This window comes from Leuciscus leuciscus (assembly GCF_965113295.1).
Source record: "Leuciscus leuciscus genome assembly, chromosome: 23".
In the NCBI taxonomy this organism is placed as follows: Eukaryota; Metazoa; Chordata; class Actinopteri; order Cypriniformes; family Leuciscidae; genus Leuciscus; species Leuciscus leuciscus.
Window position 1 is genome coordinate 32,735,568 of NC_138747.1, and position 22,147 is coordinate 32,757,714.

The 22,147-nt window shown below is 40.7% G+C and overlaps 1 protein-coding gene across 1 annotated transcript; it reads right to left on the minus strand.

The window, feature by feature from the left end:
- Window positions 1–113: 113 nt before the first annotated feature.
- Window positions 114–20,849, minus strand: tamm41 (TAM41 mitochondrial translocator assembly and maintenance homolog). The gene is made up of 9 exons (XM_082156537.1): window positions 20,629–20,849; window positions 20,440–20,598; window positions 19,186–19,368; window positions 18,092–18,184; window positions 12,659–12,809; window positions 5,735–5,880; window positions 3,840–4,005; window positions 641–703; window positions 114–354 (listed from the first exon to the last, which is right to left on the minus strand). The coding sequence occupies exons 2-9, from the start codon at window positions 20,575–20,577 to the stop codon at window positions 278–280; spliced, it is 1,017 nt and encodes a 338-aa protein (XP_082012663.1). The 5' UTR covers window positions 20,578–20,598; window positions 20,629–20,849; the 3' UTR covers window positions 114–277.
- Between the last annotated feature and the right edge of the window lie 1,298 nt (window positions 20,850–22,147).

Genomic DNA, 22,147 nt, shown 5'->3' on the forward strand with positions numbered 1-22,147 from the left:
GGAATGAGATCAGCATGCATTATGCTAATGAGGGAGTGACGTCACCGTGTCCTTGCAACAGGTACGACGTGAAGGGGAAGTCCGCAAATACACACAAACACACTTAACAAGAATATTTCTAGAAAGGTTTATTGACATTTTCTTAGGAATATAGAGTATGAATGGATACAGTCATTAGTTTCATGCTTAGACTGTAAATAAATATCAACTGTGGAAATATTACTATGTTTGACCCGGTTATGAGTTATTGTGAAATGTGTTTGGACATGATTGTCAGTCAGGATGGTTTTCTACGCCAGCCTCTCCACATTTTCTGCAGCTTTCTTGCGCTGTATGACACCGTTTTGAAGAGACCTGTAAAACAAGTTTCAACATCAGTGTGTCACTGATAAACGTGGGATCAATATACAAAAACATTTATGCAAATCACAATTTTGGAATGTCTAATAATTATCTGGTATTGTAAAAAAAGAAAAGAAAAAGAAAGTCATGCTTCTGTTCTGCTTTGAGGACATGATTATATCACTTCTGATCAAGGATAGAGAAAATCAAATGATTTTTTTTTTCCAACACATAAAAGATGTTTGGTCCCACATCTGAAGAATAAAGGGACAGATGAACTCTGAACTCTGACCCTCACCCGCGGTGGCGATTCCTTTGGCACTCTGTGTTAGACTGGAGGTTTTCACTATCGATGAGATTCCTGTCAAAACAGTGTAATTATGTATGATAAATCATAATTTGGCAATAACAAGAAGTATATCAAGTAGAGATGCACAATATATCAGACACTATATCAGTATCGGCCGATATATGTTCATTTTATAATGTTATCATTATCGGCCTGATAAGAAAATCTGGCCAATATATTAAATCTGATAAATAATGTATTATCTCCTCCAGCTGAGACGCTTCAGATGCGCACTGTTCAACATGATGATTATGAACTGCTTGAAATATGATTGAAATCACTTCAAAAAAGGAAAATACAGTAAAGTGCAGCACAAGTCTGTCATATCGGCCACATTACATCATTATAATTGTGTGTTTGAGACGTGGATTTTAATGGTGAGACTTTTGATTTTGTAATCAGGCTCTCAAAAATGAAAAAAAAAATTTGGATTTAGATTTATCGGCCAATATATCGGTTATCAGCTTTTAAATATGAAGATTTATCAGTTATTGGTATCGGCCAAAATGTTCATATCGGCGCATCCCTACTAACACATCGTCTCCATGCAGAACTGCTGTCCTTTTTAAAAGTTATTAGTGAATAAATATATTCCATGTAAGTGTTGCATAAGTGAAAAGTGTTGTAACGTAATAAAGTTAAAGGTAAACCGCATGGTGAATTAAAACCACTTTTGCTTTATGTTGTGAGATATTGTCATCAGTATTCCTTATGCAATCCATTCTAAATATTGACAGATGAGTTTATGTCCAGAAGTGTTAATTTCACCGAAATCAAGGTTTTCTCACAGTGACGGCCAGATAATAGTAATATTGTGTCCTGTAGTGCTAGGGCATGAAGACAGGCAGGTGTTTGTGAGAAACGCTGACGGTTATTATGACAATGAGACATGAGGGTGAGGCCGTGGAGAAACTCAACACCGACTAAACCCAGCCGGCCAGTTTGGCGAGTCTCTTTAAACCACTGCTTACTCGCCCTCGCATTCGTCTCGTGTGAAGTGGCTTATTTCACACAGTCTAAAGTAGATCCAGCTCTGCAGTTCTTCATCAGGAGCAGGGTTTAGTCCCTCATATACTCACGGCAAACTTCTTTATGTTGATATACTGTACATACGCTGAGATGAATATGTAAATGTGCACTGCAAACTCAATAACAAAATAAACACCATGAAAATGAGAAAACGGTACAGATGCACTGATATGAACATTCTGGTTGATCCTGATAACCGATATATTGGCTGATAAATCTAAATCCAAGATTTTATGTAATTTTTGAGAGCCTGATTACAGAAACAAAAGTCTCACCATTAAAATCCACGTCTCAAACACACACTTATCATGATGTTCTCATTATAATATTATGTAGCCGATATGACAGACTTGTGCTGCACTTTACTGTATTTTCCTTTATTAAAGTGATTCCAATCATATTTCAAGCAGTTCATTATCATCATGTTGAACAGTGCGCATCTGAAGCGTCTCAGCTGGAGGAGATAATACATTATTTATCAGATTTAATATATCGGCCAGATTGTATAATCAAGCCGATAACGATAACATACAAAAAATCATCATATATCGGTGTGTTACCGATATGGTGGCTGATATATCGTGCATCTGTAGAAAACAGCAGTTCAAAAAGCATCTTTATACATTATACTGCTTTAAATCAGCAGCTTTACAGTATTAAACATGCGTCTCTTCAGCTTCTGCTATAAAGCGTCTCAGTGTCTCATGTCTGAACCTCGACGACTGAACAGAAGAAATGAACCGGAGAAGATTTACTCCTCGGAGGAGGCGGAGCCTCAGAGCCACACCCACCTATTACCACATCATCACCACTGACCAATGGGAGTGTGAAGGTGTTTACCTGTCGGAGTGAACTGTTCCCAGAAAGGTTTGGCCTGATTTAGTTTGAAATTAAGCCAGTTTATCTTCAGTTTGGAAGTACACTGCCATTCAAGCTTTTAATCTGTAAGATTTTTTATGTTTTTTTAAAGTCTTCTGCTCACCAGGACTGCATTTATTTAATTACAAATACAAAAAAAAGAATAATAATTTTCATGAATAGAAAGTTCAAAAGAACAGCATTTATTTGAAATATAATATTTTGTAACATTATAAATGTATTTACTGTCACTTTCCATCAAATTAATTCATCCTTCATGAATAAAAGTATTGATTTCATTTATTTATTTCCCCCCCAAAAAATGTATATAAAAAAATCTTACTGACCCCAAACTTTTTAATGTTACAAAAGATTATATATCAGATCAATGCTGTTCTTTTGAACTTTCTATTCATCAAAGAATCCTGGAATAAAAATGTTGGTGAGCAGAAGAAACTCTTTCAAAAACTGTTAAAATCTTGCTGATCCAAAACCTTTGACTGGTAGTGTATGTACACACACACACTCACACTCACACACACACACACACACTCACACTCACACACACACTAGGGCCTTTGGATCATGTGCAGTGTGTAAAGTTACCCTGCTGTACGACGGATCCGCACACACACACACACACACACACACACACACACACGCACACACACAAGGGCCTTTGGATCATGTGCAGTGTGTAAAGTTACCCTGCTGTACGACGGATCCGCACACACACACACACACACACACCAGGGCCTTTGGATCATGTGCAGTGTGTAACATTACCCTGCTGTACGACGGATCCGCACACACACACACACCAGGGCCTTTGGATCATGTGCAGTGTGTAAAGTTACCCTGCTGTACGACGGATCCGCACACACACACACACACACACCAGGGCCTTTGGATCATGTGCAGTGTGTAACATTACCCTGCTGTACGACGGATCCGCACACACACACACACCAGGGCCTTTGGATCATGTGCAGTGTGTAAAGTTACCCTGCTGTACGACGGATCCACACACACACACACCAGGGCCTTTGGATCATGTGCAGTGTGTAACATTACCCTGCTGTACGACGGATCCACACACACACACACACACACACACACACACACACACACACACACACACACACACACACACACACACACACACACACACACACACACACACACACACACACACACACACACACACACACACACACACACACACCAGGGCCTTTGGATCATGTGCAGTGTGTAACGTTACCCTGCTGTACGACGGATCCGCAGTCCGGGTCCTGGGCCACTTGCAGGAGGATCTCCTCCACGTCCCGGTTCTTCCCGGGCCGGTCCACCAGAACCGTGATCTTCTGCTGGAGCGAGCGTGGCAGAGCCATGAGCTGTGTGAACTGACCCTCGGGGCTCTTGTCCACCTGACACACGGAGATCATGAGGGTTAGTAGCGGATCATACATCACACCTGTGCTTCTCTCAGTCATGGACAAGCCTGTGATGTTTGATGCTATATTGATTGTGTTATGGGGTGTACCAATATGTGTGACCCTGGACCACAAAACCAGTCACATGGGTACATTATTCTTAATTGAGATTCATACATCATCTGAAAGCTGAATAAGCAAGCTTTCCATTGATGTGTGGTTTGTTATGATAGGACAATATTTGGCTGATATACAACTATTGAACATCACAAATAAATGTTTTATATATTTACGGAAGGAAATTTACAAAATCTCTTCATGGAACATGATCGTTACTTAATATCCTAATGATTTTTGGCATAAAAGAAAAATCTATAATTTTGACCCATACACTGTATTGTTGGCTATTGCCACAGATATACCCGTGCGTCATGTGACTGCTTTCGTGATCCAGGGTCACGTGTCGCAATACAAAAATGCTTCAACATGTCTCGTGGATAGATCACCCACAATGAAAATTACTGTGTGAGAAAAAAATGCAAGTTTACAGAGTTTTAGTGTCGGAACTACATTAAACTACTATATAATGTATAATAATGCAGTGTGGGAATATGTGTGTGTCCTGATAATGCCAGACGTCTGATGTTACCAGTGGCCGACATTAATACTGTTTTATTTTTGTGTTTGACAAGCTTGTGATGTTTGCTGTTTGCTGTTTAATTGTCTTTTGTTTGAACATTATGTACTGTATCGGTTTCCCGATTTCTATATAATAAACATAATTAAATTATTTTTGAGCTCATCATCTTCCTTACGTGTCATGTCTTTAAACAAGATGTGACCGAAGTGCTGCGATAAAGATGATCTACAGCTGTTCTGAGATCAGTGTAAACCACTGTATCATGAGATCAACACACAGTAACGCTGAGGTTATGAGCTCACAGCTGTGTGTTTATACAGTGTTTTACAACAGCTTCAAATGCAGCTCAGCCAATCAGAACCTACAACCACAACTATCCATTTTAAAACACATCATGATATTTTTAGAATTTATAGATGTGAATGATATCTAAGTTTTTTTAGGAAATCTAAGTTATCTAAGAAAATAGGAATCGATAAGCAGAATCGAAATTGGATTCGCACTTTAAAAGCACTTTATAAAAGGAGAATAATGATGAGGAATAATGATGCGTTCAAGTCATGTCGTAAAGATCGTATTTACGAGTTAAACGCACATGAACGCCTCCACAATGTCGTAAATACGAGTGGGAAGCTCGGGATTTTCTCTAAGCCCCGATCGTTATAAGCGGCGGCGTGTCAGTGAGAAACATGGAGGAATACCACAATACTGAAAGCTATTTAGGAGTGAAATTGTCAGGCTTTTCTATTTACAGCGCAGTAAGCTAATCGCCGGCACAGAATATGACAGCATTTAACAATGTAATATGTAATGATAAAGTTTACTGTGGCTTCATAAATGAATTAAAAACCTAAAACAGCGCTATGCACATCTTTGTTCTTCGTTTTCTAGAACTAGAGTTTAAGAACCTTGCTGTATTTGTGTAATTAATTAAGAGAAGGTACACCGCCATATTACTCCAACGAAAGTGACTTGAACGCTGCCATCATAACCACGACTTCCCACCTCGTACGTACGCACTTCCCAGCAGGACTTGAACGCTCCATGATCCCCCGGGGTTGTAAACAGAGGAGTGTGTCTCACCTCGAGCCGGCCCTGCTGAGGCTTGTACACCACCTGAGGACACTCCTGGAGGATCCTGCTGTATAACCTGCGGAAGTCATGCATGTTGTCCTTCACGATGTTGGAGACCTTGGCTTTATCCTCGCCGATCACCATCCTCCAATCCCCTACAGCCACACAATCAGATACACGCTTATAGACATCAACATACCTCCACATCTGATTACATTAAGAATCGCAAAAGATTTGTTGTATTACAAGTTTACTGAAAAGCTATGTTTAAATATGCAAATTAGGTGTTGTTTAATTAAATATGTATTGATCTGCATCCATTATCAAAACAGAAATTTGAGCATTGGACTAAAGCCAGGATCCAAATTCTTGTTTTATTTTAATGACATATTAATCCTCTGGTGCTGCTCGTGTTTCTTTGCTGTTGTTGTTTATCAATTAAATGAATGTATTATATTTTAGTTTGACAATGTTTCTTTGTTTACTTAATATTTTGTATTTTTAGGGGATTTTATGGTAGTAAACTATATTTATGCAGTACTTATAATCCATTTATTTTAAATGGATAAATCTTGAATGCTTTGTACTTTCAAAGTTCTTCTTTTTAAAGACGACACTTGGCAGATTATTGCTGAAGTGAAGAAACGTTTAACCTTCTGGTGCAGTTCAGTCAGTTCACACACACACACACACACACACACACACAAATCATGGACATGATTCGAAAAGGTTAAATGGTCCCAAAAACCCCAGTCACTCTTGTATTGTTTGTGGTAAAAAAATGAGGCATTGGAAATGAATGTGGAGTTTCCTCTAGTGGAAGCGTCTGGTACTGCAGCCGAACACACTCTTACTGAAAGCTCATTTTTTAAGATATCAAACTTAAATTTGGAACACATCTTGTTTATTATTTATTTCCTCACAGTTTGAGAGTAAAACTTGGTATGAAACTTTTTGATAAAAAAAAAGGTATTATTGTGCATTTTTTATAACAATAAATGAACAATACATTTTTAAAGGTGTGGTATAATTCCCTTTTCACCAGATGTAAAATAAGTCTCAGATGTCCCCAGAGTGTGTGTGTGAAGTTTTACCTCAAAATACCCCACAGATATTTTTATATAGCATGTTAAAATTGTCACTTTTTGAGAGTGAGCAAAAACTGCCATGCTCAAAAACTGAATAAATGGATTATAACCAGGGTTTGAAATTAACGGGTAACGCTGTTAAATCACGAGCCAATTTGGCGGGTTAGTTATTATCTTTACTCACTTCGCTGGGGAAGTTTGTGTAAACCAAATCTGCACAGATTTAGCTCAAATACTCATGATTCATCAAGATATATTAAATACAGCATATTGCACAGAATCTGCTCATATCTGGCTTACTGGAACACACACACACACGTCACTACACAACAAATACCGGCACGCTTGTTCATTTGCACTGAAGCAATAGCGAAGATTAAAAAGCATTTGGTGAACAGAAAAGACATTGCTATTTTCCAACATCCTAAATTTTTCTGATGTTCTTTGTACTGTATTGATGATCTGTCCAGCTAAAATATATTTTGGGTGAAAGGGAAGAGGATGAAAGAGGGAGGAGGAGATGCTGGATGACAGGATTTTGTTTGAATAAAAAAATTAAGATTTGGAAACAAGTTCTACTAGCCAAAAAAAAAAGAAATTAATTATTCATTCTTCATCAATCATTCATCCCAGATTAGCTGCGCCACAGTTTTTATGAGTGTGTGTGTATATATATATATATACAAAAATATTTGTTTCTAGTTTTATATGTAATTTACATTTACATTTAGTCATTTAGCAGACGCTTTTGTCCAAAGCGACTTACAAATTGGGACTAAATTAAGCAAGTCATCGTGAAGAGGCAAAAAACAACGCAAGAAGTGCTCAAAATACGAAGTTCAGGCATTATTCAGAGTAGCATAAACCCGATAAGCGAGAATTTACAGGAATATATATATACTTTTTTTTAAAGTGCTCACGGAAGAGAAGAGTTTTCAGCTCTTTTTTGAATGTTGTTAAGGATTCTGCATTCCGGATGCCGGTGGGGAGATCATTCCACCAGCATGGAACTGTGAATGAGAATGTTCTGGAAAGTGATTTTTTGGCTCTCTGTGATGGGACCACGAGACGTCGCTCGTTGACCGATCGAAGGCTTCTGGTCGGGATGTAGACTTGTAGGAGTGAGTGAAAGTAGCTTTCCTGTAGCTCAGTGGTAAGAGCATTGCGTTAACAACGCAAGGTTGTGGGTTCGATCCCAGGGGATTGCACATACCTATGTATAAATGTATAGGATAACGCAATGTAAGTCGCTTTGGATAAAAGCGTCTGCCAAATGCATAAATGTAAATGTAAATGTAAGTAGGACGGAGCTGAGCCTGTGACAGATCTGTAAGCAAGCGTCAGTACCTTGAACTTGATGCGAGCAGCGAGAGGTAGCCAGTGCAGAGAGATGAACAGAGGAGTGACGTGGGCCCTCTTGGGCTCGTTGAAGACAAGACGGGCTGCGGCGTTCTGAATCATTTGTAGAGGTTTAGTTGCACATGATGGCAGTCCAGCCAGAAGAGCATTGCAGTAGTCAAGCCTAGTAATGACCAGGGCCTGGACGAGAAGTTGCGTTGCATGCTCAGTTAGGAAAGGCCTGATCTTCCTGATGTTGTGCAGTGCAAACCTGCATGATCGAGCTGTCTTTGAAATGTGATCTGTGAAGGTCAGCTGGTCATCAACTGTTACTCCAAGATTTCTTACCGACCTTGATGGGGTGATTAATGATGACTCTAGCTGGATAGTGAAGTCGTGTTGCAGAGACGGATTGGCAGGGAGGACGAGAAGCTCAGTCTTCGCCAGGTTGAGCTGCAGGTGATGTTCCTTCATCCATGTCGAGATGTCCGCCAGACAGCTTGAGATCCGTGCAGCTACTGTTGGATCATCTGGTTGAAATGAGAGGAAGAGCTGTGTGTCATCAGCATAGCAGTGGTAGGAGAAACCATGTGCCTGTATGATGTGTCCCAGTGATGTGGTGTAGATGGAGAAGAGGAGGGGACCAAGAACTGAACCCTGAGGAACCCCTGTGGTCAGATGATGTGCTCTGGATGCCTCGCCTCTCCATGCAACCCTGAAGGACCTACCTGTGAGATAGGACTCAAACCAGTGGAGCGAGGTTCCTGTGATGCCCAGTGCTGAGAGGCTGGACATAAGGATCTGATGATTCACAGTGTCGAAGGCAGCGGACAGGTCCAGAAGAATGAGAACTGAGGATTTGGAAGCAGCTTTTGCGATCCGTAGGGCTTCTGTGACCGACAGTAATGCAGTCTCAGTTGAGTGTCCTTTCTTGAAGCCGGATTGGTTGGCGTCCAGCTGGTTGTTCAGAGACAAGAATGATGTTACTTGGTTGAAAACAGCTCTTTCAAGTGTTTTTGCAATGAATGGTAGGAGAGAGATAGGTCTGTAATTGTCTACAAATGATGTGTTTAGTGTTGGTTTTTTAAGCAGTGGGGTTACCCGAGCCTGCTTGAATGCTGTAGGGAAAGTGCCAGTGTGGAGGGATGAGTTGATGATGTGTGTGAGTGCTGGTAGAAGTGTGGGAGAGATGGCTTGTAAAAGGTGTGAGGGGATGGGGTCTAGAGGGCAGGTGGTAGGATGACTGGACATGATAAGTTTAGATACTTCTTCCTTGTTTAGCGGAGAGAAGGAGGAGAGAAGGTTATTGGCTGTGGGAGAGGTTTGTCTGGGTTCCTGTGTGTGTGGAGCTGAGAATTGACTGCTGATAGTTGCTGTTTTGTCGGTGAAGAAGTTAGCAAAATCGTCAGCAGTTAAAGAGGAGGTTGGTGGTGGTGGGGGTGGACAGAGGAGAGAGTTGAATGTCTTGAAGAGTGATCGTGAGTTAGAGGCGCTTTTGATCTTGTTGTGGAAGTGGGAAGATTTAGCAGCATGAACATCAACAGAAAATGAACAGAGGAGAGATTGATACATACTCAGATCAGATGTGTCTTTTGATTTGCGCCATTTCCTCTCTGCTGCCCTGAGTTTGGTCCGATGTTCTCGAAGAACCTCAGATAACCAGGGGTTAGAGGGAGTAGCGCGTGCAGGCCTGGAGGAGAGAGGGCAGATTTTGTCTAGAGAAGAGGTTAGTGTGGAGAATAAGGTATCCGTTGCGGTATTCACATCCAGAGATGAGAATTGTGAGGGTGAGGGAAGAGAAGATGACACGGCAGAGGAAAGATTGGCGGGAGAAAGTGAGCGCAGGTTTCGTCTGAAAGTGACTGGTGGGAGGATTGGTGGTGCTGGGGTAGAGAGTTGTAGACTGAAAGTTATGAGGAAATGATCTGAAACATGGAGAGGTGTCACCAAAATGTTGTCTGTGATACAGTTGCGTGTGTAAACCAGGTCCAGTTGGTTTCCTGATTTGTGAGTACCTGTGGTGATGAGCCGTTTGAGATCGAAAGAGGATAGGAGAGAAATGAAGTCTGTTGCATGTGGCTTTTCAAGATGAATGTTGAAGTCACCAAAGACTACAAGTGGGGTGCCGTCCTCAGGAAAAGAGGACAGCAGCACATCCAGCTCCTCTACGAAGTTACCCAGCTGACCTGGGGGGCGATAAATTACTACAAAATGGATCTTAATGGGAGTTGTAAGTGTAATAGCATGATATTCAAATGAGTTGTTGTTGCATAGAGAAGAGAGCGCCGAGTATTTCCAGTTGTTAGAAATGAGAAACCCTGTACCCCCACCCCTCCCAGACTGGCGAGGGGAGTGGGAGAAAGAGAAATTGCTAGAGAGAGCAGCGGGGGTTGCTGAGTCTTCTGGACGAATCCAGGTCTCAGTCAAGCCCAAGATGCTTAGAGTGGAATGAGATGCAAAGGCTGGAATAAAGTCAGCTTTATTGACTGCTGACTGACAATTCCATAGACCCACGGAAAGAGAGAGAGGTGTGTGAGAGGATGAGGGAATGGGACGCAGATTAGCAGGATTGCGCTGCCTTTTGTGAATGATGAAAGGGCGTTGCCGAGAGATAAAAGGAATGTGTTGGAAGCACATGTTGAGTAAGGAGGAAAAGGATAAAAGTGGGAGGGGAAAGGGAAAGGGAGAAGGATATACTTAAGTGCCTTTCTGGTGTCCTTGCTCGGTGGAGTCGCGCAGGTAGAGTCGATGGTCTTTACCCGAGTCGGTCTTCACACGAGGAGGCTGAACACGAGAGCTGAACGCTCCCGCTGACGCTTCCGCGACAGCGCGCAGACTATAGAAATATAGTGCTGTCACTGCCTGAGTGAGGACAGCTGTGTCGCCGAGCAATTAAAGCAATAAAGCGAAAAAGTCCCGAATCGAAAGTGCAATTAGTGCACCAGTACTTAAGTGCAATTAAACAGCAATGATAATAATAATTTGCACTCGCTGCTGTTAGTTAGAGTGTTAACGCGTCTAGATAAAATACAGATTTGTGAGAAGGTAAAAATGAAAACTAAGCAGAGAATCGAACATACACTTACCTTGAGTCAAATACAATGCTGAATTACAGCAGAACTGGTGTATTTCGAACAAACCACAATTGCGCGCTCTCGCCGCGTTCACTAAATGACTGCTGTCCCCGACTGTCGGGGTATATTACATATATTATATATGTAATATATATTTTCCAAAACACATTTTACTCTAAAACTGTGTTTGAAAATCAAAGCCATATAAATCTAAACAAGTTCCAGATTTGATCTTTCAGTGAGATGTTGTTCGGCTGCAGTACCAGACGCTTCCACTAGAGGAAATTCGTATTACATTAAAGCTGCCGTCGGAAACATTTTTTTGATCATATTCAGTGAAATTGACACTATAATCCGACAGAACAACATAAATAAGATGGTTTTAGAAAAAACCCGAGCTTCTAACTCCACCTGGAGCGTGTTATTTGTTTTGCAAAAATCCACCGCTCCCGGATCATCGGGTCCAATCAGCGCAGGGGGGTGTGAGATCTGACTGTCAATGACAGGTCGTGCACACGCCACAGATCCCCCCCTCACTCGCGCACGTTAATATCACATGCACACGCCACGCCTGAAGTTCGCCTGGAGATTGCATGAAGCGTGATGGCGGAGAGAAAATCTACTAACAAGCTTCCAATTCCTCGGTTATTGCTATCTATGGATAGATTAGCCAGGGCAGCCTACCTCCGAGTCCATGGTGTTGATAGATGCTGAAGAGACGGACGCGTTCACAGAAAATCAGGTACACACGCACAGTGACGCACTGACGAGCACGACCTCGATGGGAGGGTGCTCGCTGGTAGTGGGGAGGGGCATGAGAGTTGTAAACATTCAAAATTTTGGCTAATCGACCCAATCTGCCAGACTTGCCGACGGCAGCTTTAATTTCCAACGCGCTCATTTTAGACCACAAACAATACAAGAGTCACCTTTTTTTTCTAGGACCGTTTAACCTTTTCAAATAATGTCCATGATTTTTTTTGTGTTCACACAGCAAGTGCCAAAACCTTTACCAAGTTTCGTTCCACTACGACTAAGTAAAAATTTCTAAAAACAAAACAAAAAACTGTCAAAATGAGCACAGAGGACCAGAGGGTTAAAGGCTTTTAAAGAGCTCTCCTTTTATCACTCCAAAAATCAAGTGAAAACAGAAATTCCAGAGGATGATACATGAACAACTCATCAGGATATAGAAGAGTTCGGTGTGTGTGTGTGTGTGTGTGTGTGTGTGTGTGTGTGTGTGTGTGTGTGTGTGTGTGTGTGTGTGTGTGTGTGTGTGTGTGTGTGTGTGTGTGTGTGTGTGTGTGTGTGTGTGTGTGTGTGTGTGTGTGTGTGTGTGTGACGATGCTGAAGTGGAGATTTCTGACTGAACGGCCTCAAAAAACAAACACAGATTAGAGTACAAATGTAAAATGCATGAGAGAAAGACTCACCGGAGTAGGACAGTCCTGCTATCTGGAGGAAGAGCTCTTCTTCTGAGAAACTCTCGGGCAACATGAGGAAAGAAGCGATCACAGCACTCTTCAAGTTCCCTAGGAGAGCGGATCGCAGTTTCCCACTCTCATTCTGCAGCAGAATTCGAACCTGTGGGGGAAAACACCCACTTTTTTACACACTAACTTACACACACTTGAGGAAAACACCACTAAGGCTATGTTCACACTTAGCGTCTTTTTTCAAACTGCCAGCGTCTGTTCTACATTATAACCCTATGGAGTAAACCGTTTTTTCAAAAAAGTCCTGAGCGCTTTTTTAGACGCCACCGCCGGCGTCTTTTTCTGCAGCTCAGAGCAAAAAAGTTCAACTTTTCTGAAAAGAACGCCCTACGTCAAGCGCCTTTTTGACAGCTGACCAATGACAAGCGAGTAGCGAGACCTGTCGTTTCCATAACAACAAGAACAACTGTCTGTCGTGCACCCACAAACGTCTTTGTGAACCGACATTCTCCTCCCCGGTAACTTCAAAAGCCAACGCAAGAGACAACTTTCTCTTTCTCGACATTTTTTGCATCACACAGCACTAGGCTACTGTTGCCCGGTCTCACCCCAAAACGTCATATACTGACGCGTCTTGACCATGCGTCAACATACGACGAAAAGGGTACCCCTTTAACGTCAATATGAGACGCAGACAGAAGCGCACCAGCAGCGCCTCCTAGCGGTACCCAACGCAAGCCTACCCAACCTAAACCTACCCATAACCCGAATCGTCACATATGGACGTTATGGGGGTACCCCTTTCGTCGTATGTTGACGCATGGTCAAGACGCGTCAGTATATGACGTTTTGGGGTGAGACTGTGTTACAGTTAACAGCCGTGTTAGTTATAGCAACAAAAGACGCGCTCGGCTGCTATTTGTAACCGAACGCTGCCAGCGTTTTTTTTTGCTAAAAAAACGCCGTTGTCAACTTTTTCTTGTCAAAAAAGACGCTAAGTGTGAACATAGCCTAACTCACACACACTTGAGGAAAACACCACTAACTTACACACACTTGAGGAAAACACCACTAACTTACACACACTTGAGGAAAACACCACTAACTTACACACACTTGAGGAAAACACCACTAACTTACACACACTTGAGGAAAACACCACTAACTCACACACACTTGAGGAAAACACCACTAACTTACACACACTTGAGGAAAACACCACTAACTTACACACACACTTGAGGAAAACACCACTAACTTACACACACTTGAGGAAAACACCACTAACTTACACACACTTAAGGAAAACACCACTAACTCACACACACTTGAGGAAAACACCACTAACTTACACACACACTTGAGGAAGACACCACTAACTTACACACACTTGAGGAAAACACCACTAACTTACACACACTTGACACCACTAACTCACACACACTTGAGGAAAACACCACTAACTCACACACACTTGAGGAAAACACCACTAACTCACACACACTTGAGGAAAACACCACTAACTCACACACACTTGAGGAAAACACCACTAACTCACACACACTTGAGGAAAACACCACTAACTCACACACACTTGAGGAAAACACCACTAACTTACACACACTTGAGGAAAACACCACTAACTCACACACACTTGAGGAAAACACCACTAACTCACACACACTTGAGGAAAACACCACTAACTCACACACACTTGAGGAAAACACCACTAACTCACACACACTTGAGGAAAACACCACTAACTCACACACACTTGACACCACTAACTCACACACACTTGAGGAAAACACCACTAACTTACACACACTTGAGGAAAACACCACTAACTTGCACACTTAACACCACTAACTTACACACACTTGAGGAAAACACCACTAACTTACACACACACTTGAGGAAAACACCACTAACTTACACACACTTAACACCACTAACTTACACACACACTTGAGGAAAACACCACTAACTTACACACACTTAACAACACTAACTTACACACAGACTTGAGGAAAACACCACTAACTTACACACACTTGAGGAAAACACCACTAACTCACACACACTTGAGGAAAACACCACTAACTTACACACACACTTGAGGAAAACACCACTAACTTACACACACACTTGAGGAAAACACCACTAACTTACACACACACTTGAGGAAAACACCACTAACTTACACACACACTTGAGGAAAACACCACTAACTTACACACACACTTGAGGAAAACACCACTAACTTACACACACTTGAGGAAAACACCACTAACTTACACACACTTGAGGAAAACACAACTAACTCACACACACTTGAGGAAAACACCACTAACTCACACACACTTGACACCACTAACTCACACACACTTGAGGAAAACACCACTAACTCACACACACTTGAGGAAAACACCACTAACTTACACACACTTGAGGAAAACACCACTAACTTACACACACTTGACACCACTAACTCACACACACTTGAGGAAAACACCACTAACTTACACACACTTGAGGAAAACACCACTAACTCACACACACTTGAGGAAAACACCACTAACTCACACACACTTGACATCACTAACTTACACACACTTGAGGAAAACACCACTAACTTACACACACTTGAGGAAAACACCACTAACTTACACACACTTGACACCACTAACTCACACACACTTGAGGAAAACACCACTAACTTACACACACTTGAGGAAAACACCACTAACTTACACACACTTGAGGAAAACACCACTAACTCACACACACTTGAGGAAAACACCACTAACTTACACACACTTGAGGAAAACACCACTAACTCACACACACTTGACACCACTAACTCACACACACTTGAGGAAAACACCACTAACTTACACACACTTGAGGAAAACACCACTAACTTACACACACTTGAGGAAAACACCACTAACTTACACACACTTGACACCACTAACTCACACACACTTGAGGAAAACACCACTAACTCACACACACTTGAGGAAAACACCACTAACTCACACACACTTGAGGAAAACACCACTAACTTACACACACTTGAGGAAAACACCACTAACTCACACACACTTGAGGAAAACACCACTAACTCACACACACTTGAGGAAAACACCACTAACTTACACACACTTGAGGAAAACACCACTAACTCACACACACTTGAGGAAAACACCACTAACTCACACACACTTGACATCACTAACTTACACACACTTGAGGAAAACACCACTAACTTACACACACTTGAGGAAAACACCACTAACTTACACACACTTGAGGAAAACACCACTAACTTACACACACTTGACACCACTAACTTACACACACTTGACACCACTAACTCACACACACTTGAGGAAAACACCACTAACTTACACACACTTGAGGAAAACACCACTAACTCACACACACTTGAGGAAAACACCACTAACTCACACACACTTGACATCACTAACTTACACACACTTGAGGAAAACACCACTAACTTACACACACTTGAGGAAAACACCACTAACTTACACACACTTGAGGAAAACACCACTAACTTACACACACTTGAGGAAAACACCACTAACTTACACACACTTGAGGAAAACACCACTAACTCACACACACTTGAGGAAAACACCACTAACTTACACACACTTGAGGAAAACACCACTAACTCACACACACTTGACATCACTAACTTACACACACTTGAGGAAAACACCACTAACTTACACACACTTGAGGAAAACACCACTAACACACACACTTGAGGAAAACACCACTAACTTACACACACTTGAGGAAAACACCACTAACTCACACACACTTGAGGAAAACACCACTAACTCACACACACTTGAGGAAAACACCACTAACTCACACACACTTGAGGAAAACACCACTAACTTACACACACTTGAGGAAAACACCACTAACTCACACACACTTGAGGAAAACACCACTAACTCACACACACTTGAGGAAAACACCACTAACTCACACACACTTGACATCACTAACTTACACACACTTGAGGAAAACACCACTAACTTACACACACTTGAGGAAAACACCACTAACTTACACACACTTGAGGAAAACACCACTAACTCACACACACTTGAGGAAAACACCACTAACTCACACACACTTGAGGAAAACACCACTAACTCACACACACTTGAGGAAAACACCACTAACTCACACACACTTGACATCACTAACTTACACACACTTGAGGAAAACACCACTAACTTACACACACTTGAGGAAAACACCACTAACTCACACACACTTGACATCACTAACTTACACACACTTGAGGAAAACACCACTAACTTACACACACTTGAGGAAAACACCACTAACTTACACACACTTGAGGAAAACACCACTAACTTACACACACTTGAGGAAAACACGAAGAATCTGACTCTGAAACAACACCACACACACACACACACACACAGTCAAACCAACATGTATTCAGACTCCTTCTACATTTCTCAATTATCACAGTTTATTCGCTATAGTTTAGAAAATGGTAATAAAATATGAGCAGAACTCAGTTGATATTTGACTGGTTTTGTCCGTCCTTCTGTTAGACTGTCTCACACATGAATTATGTTGAATATCTGTCAGCTGTTAAATTTAACTACACAATTAGATAATACCAGTTTAGCTCAACCAATCACCAAGCAATGCTTCATTTTGTTCAGTCTGTGTGTAAAAAGAGCATTAGCAATTAAAGACAAAACACTTCAGCAAAACATGATCAGGTCAAAGTGTCCCAATCATTTTTGCTCCCAAATTGTTACTGGTGGTCACTGTATGAAGAATATTTGGGTGTAATATGTCACAGTTTACTGTATTTTGCTCTCCTCACTTACATAAATGAACTATAGTGTCCTGATCACACTACTAAAGAAATATCAAAAATTATATCTGGTGTCTGAATCATTTTTGGTTCGACTGTAAATGCCCAAAATTAACCATTTCACTGACAACCCAGAAATGTCTCAGTTTCTCATTTTTCTCACTTATTTCGCTTTATTTCCAGATTCAATCATAGACTCGTTCTTACACTAGAGCTCGTTCACACATGCGCACTCTTCAACAACGACGCTTTAAATCCATTGACAAACTAAAAGACGTAAATGACATTTGTATGTGTTCTAAATAAAAGATATAGATTGCACTGAATGTCAGCTTGCTTATTTTGCTCAAGATCAGGATTTATTGAGTCCACATGTCATGAACACTAGAAACTCTTCTTCTAACCACAGGTGGAGATCTAGATCTGTCGTTCTGAACACACAACTCTGAGATGCTGTTTGTGAATGTTCGTTGGAACGATGGTTTTGTGAAACACAGACTCGTTGAACTGCTGATAACACTCACAGGTTTGTGTAACCGTCCGGCGACGTACAGCGTCTTCCAGTGGAGTAAATCATCGATCAGAGCTTCAGTGCTGATGACGCCGTACTTGATCAGCTGCAAACACAACAGATGTCAAACAAACTGCATTGTGGTGTTTCTCCTCTCCAATGCTGCATTTATCTGATCAGAAATACAGTAAAAACAGTGAAATATTATTCCAGTGTAAAACAGCTGTTCTCTATGTGAATATATAGTAAATTACTCCAGTCTTCAGTGTCACATGATCCTTCAGAACTCATTCTAATATGATGATTTGATGATCAAGAAACATTTATGATTATTATCAGTGTTATTTTTCAGGATTCTTCAAAGAATAGAAAGCTCAAAAGAACAGCATTTATTTGAAATGTCTACATTATAAATGTTTCAAAGGAACATGGAACGCCGACTTTTTGGGACTTTAGCTTATTCCCCGTATCCCCCAGAGTTAGATAAGTCCATACACACCCTTCTCATCTCAGTGCGTGCCGTAACTCTGTCTGACGCACCCGCCGCTAGCCTAGCTTAGCACAAAGACTGGAGGTAAATGGCTCCAGCTAGCATACTGCTCCCAATAAGTGACAAAATAACGCCAACATTTTCCTATGTATATGGTATACGGTTAGAAGATGGCTGTGTCTCATGTGACCTTGTTATTCGTACACGCTGTGACTATACAAATCACAACATGTAAATAGGAAAATGTTGGCGTTATTTTGTCACTTATTGGGAGCAGTATGCTAGCTGGAGCCATTTACCTCCAGTCTTTGTGCTAAGCTAGGCTAGCGGTGGGTGCGTCAGACACGGAGATGAGAAGGGTATGTATGGACTTATCTAACTCTGGGGGATACGGGGAATAAGCTAAAGTCCCAAAAAGTCAGCGTGTCTACCGGGGCTCATTTGCATATTCATAGAACCGCGCATACTAAATGAGGAAAGGGTGTCGAGTTACATTCAAGATATTTGAAGGCAAGAACGTTTAAATATGTACTTTTGGTGATCAAAGATGAGTTTTAGGGGATAAAATGATTGATTACAGAGGGACTTTAAAAACAAAACGTGTGTAAGTCTGATACCCGGTCATCCGCAGGAATCAGTGTGTTGAAGTAAACTCCGGCTCCAGACTCGCTCTGGATTCTGCTGATGTGTTTCGGCCCCAGGAATCTGAGGAACGAGTAATGCTTCCGGTTCTCCATCAGGTTCATGGTGTGCCATGTGACCGGATCGTCCACGGCAAACACAAAATCCAGCATGTTCCTCTGAAACACACAAAACACAAGCACTTCCTCAGAATGAACACACACCGCCAGTCAAAGGTTTCGGATCGGGAAGAGTTTTAATGTTTTTGAAAGAGTCTCTTCTGCTCACCAAGACTGTGTTTATTTGATTAAAAATACAACAACAACAACAAAAGTAATATTGTGAAGTATTATTCCAGTGTAAATCATCTGTTTTCTATGTGAATATATAGTAAAGTGTAATTTATTCCTGTGATCAAAGCTGAATGTTCAGCATCATTACTCCAGTCTTCAGTGTCACATGATCCTTCACAAATCATTCTAATGATTTGATGCTCAAGACACATTTATGATTATTATCAGTGTTGAAAACAGTTATTTGCATTTTATATTCCAGGATTCTTTGTTGAAAGTTGAAAAGAACAGCATTTATCTGAAAGAGAAGCTTTTGTAACATTAAACACTACCCTTCAAAAGTTTGGCGTCAGTAAGAATATTTATTTTACCCTTAGGGGGGAAATAAATAAAATAAATCAATACTTTTATTCATCAAGTATGGTTTAAATTGATCAAAAGTGACAGTAAAGACATTTATAATGTTACAAAAGCTTTTCTTTTCAACTTTCTATTCATCAAAGAAATGTGAACACAACTGTTTTTAACATTGATAACAATAATGAATGTTTCTTGATCATCAGATCCTCATATTAGAGTGATTTGTGAAGGATCATGTGACACTGAAGACTGGAGTAATGATGCTGAACATTCAGCTTTGATCACAGGAATAAATTACATTTCAAAACATATTAAAATAGACAACAGTTATTTTAAATTGTCACAATATTGAACAATATAACTGTTTTTAATCTAATAAATGCGGTGTTGGTGAGCAGAAAAACACTTTTAAAAACATAAAAATCGATCGAAATCTTCTGACTGATAGTGTAACGTTAGTTTTTCTTGTTTGTTCTCCATAACAGTAACTAAACCATTGACTGATGATGATTCAGCAGGACTATACTGTATATTAGACAGAATTAATGTACTTTAACTTCAGATCCTAACATCCGCATGACGTGAGGCGTCTCTTACCCTCATCTGACCTTGACAGCTTCCATTCTGACTGAACACAGCAGATCCATAAGCGAAGGCCAGACTGAAGTCCTGAGGAAACTGGCTGAGAATCTTCCTGAAGAAAACACTGTTTTTCTGGAGAGCTGGAAGAGTCATAGCGGAGAATACACACACACACACACACACTCTCTCTCTCTCTCTCTCTCTCTCTCTCACCGATCAGCGCGTGTTTACATCGCGTTCAGAGCGACGACACCTCACTGTTCCCCGCTAGCACTCACAGGCGGGATGCTGATAACGAATATGATTAATGATATTGATAACTAATAGATGTTTGTCTTCTGAATCATTTAAAGATGTTTTCTGCAGATACTCTTGACCATAGACAGTATGCTTTTGACTGGTATTTTCATCGCGCTCTGGAGAGTGTCGGGTGTTCAGGTGATAGTTCGCGGTCGCCATCGTGCGGTCTGGTGCAGCAACATTAACCAGATTTATTAAAGGGACAGTTCAACCAAAAATGAAGATTTTTGTCATCATTTACCCACACTCAAGTTGTTCCAACGCCGTATGAGTTTCTTTCTTCTGTTGAACACAAAATAATGTATTTTAAAGAAGCATCTTGTTTTTTTTGTTTTTTTTCTACTATGGAAGTTAGCTGTCGTCAAATGTCTGGTTAGCAACATTCTTCAATATATATTATGTTGTGTTCAACAGAATAAAGAAACTCATTCGGCGTTGGAACAACTAGAGAGTGAGTAAATGATGACAAACATCTTCATTTTTGGGTGAACTGTCCCTTTAAAGTGACGAGGCACACGTGCGAGTGACTTGGACCAAAACCATCCCGAGATTCCCGACTGCTCTAATAAACACTGAATGCCCATAATTAACTCAACTGATACAGTATGTGGTAAAATGTGTTCTTTACAGTCCAAACACAATAACAAATCTATTCGTTCGCTATTTTTAAAGGAGTTTGTCACCAAATCTCGCTCTTCTGCTGATTGGACTAAATATGTTAATGACGTTGATTGGGAACGTGTTTGGTTATTACCTCATCAGGTTTTTGTTACAAACAAGGTGAAAGAAATGTCTTTCATTATAATACACACATTCTGCCCTGTCAAACATTTCCTTAATAAGTTTAAGAAAGACACTGATGATCTTTTGCTGGAAACACTAGAGCTTCCTCACATCTTCTGGTGCTCATGTGAAACACTTATGGTATGAGGTGTCTGTGTTTATTAAGGAAAAAGTACTCTTTCATTTTGAGTAAGGCAAATATTACATTCATAAGTGTAAGTTTTCTAGCAAAATCTCCTTTTCTCAGGAGCCCTTAAAGGATTTGTAATATTATTTTTCTACTATTCAGTCTAATGGAAAAGCTATTAAGACTGTGTTCATTTATGTTCCTTCTTCAAAATCTCTGAATGATACAAAGGTCTTGTATTTTTGTGATATATATATATATATATATAAAGATCTAAATAAACATGTGTAATAGGCTTACCATATAGTACATCAGGGTGAGGCAAAAACATGTTTTGGAAGAAGAATTGATGATGTATTTGACTTATTTTATTGATTATTTAAATCTTGAACAAAAAAAAGTGACATTGTACATGTAAAGCAGGATGGATTCTGATTGGATGTCAACGTTTTTATCGTTCATCAAATGGAAAAAAAAATATGGTTCTGAAAGTGATTCCATTCCAACACTGTT

Bases quoted from the DNA above. Each gene is read 5' to 3' on its own strand.
- tamm41 (XM_082156537.1), bottom strand. From the start codon at position 20,577: ATGACTCTTCCAGCTCTCCAGAAAAACAGTGTTTTCTTCAGGAAGATT. The intron at 12,810-18,091 runs GTGAGTGTTATC...TTTCCCCCACAG, and splicing joins CCGGACGGTTACACAAACCT to GTTCGAATTCTGCTGCAGAA. The intron at 704-3,839 runs GTAACGTTACAC...CTGTTTTGACAG, and splicing joins CGGATCCGTCGTACAGCAGG to GAATCTCATCGATAGTGAAA.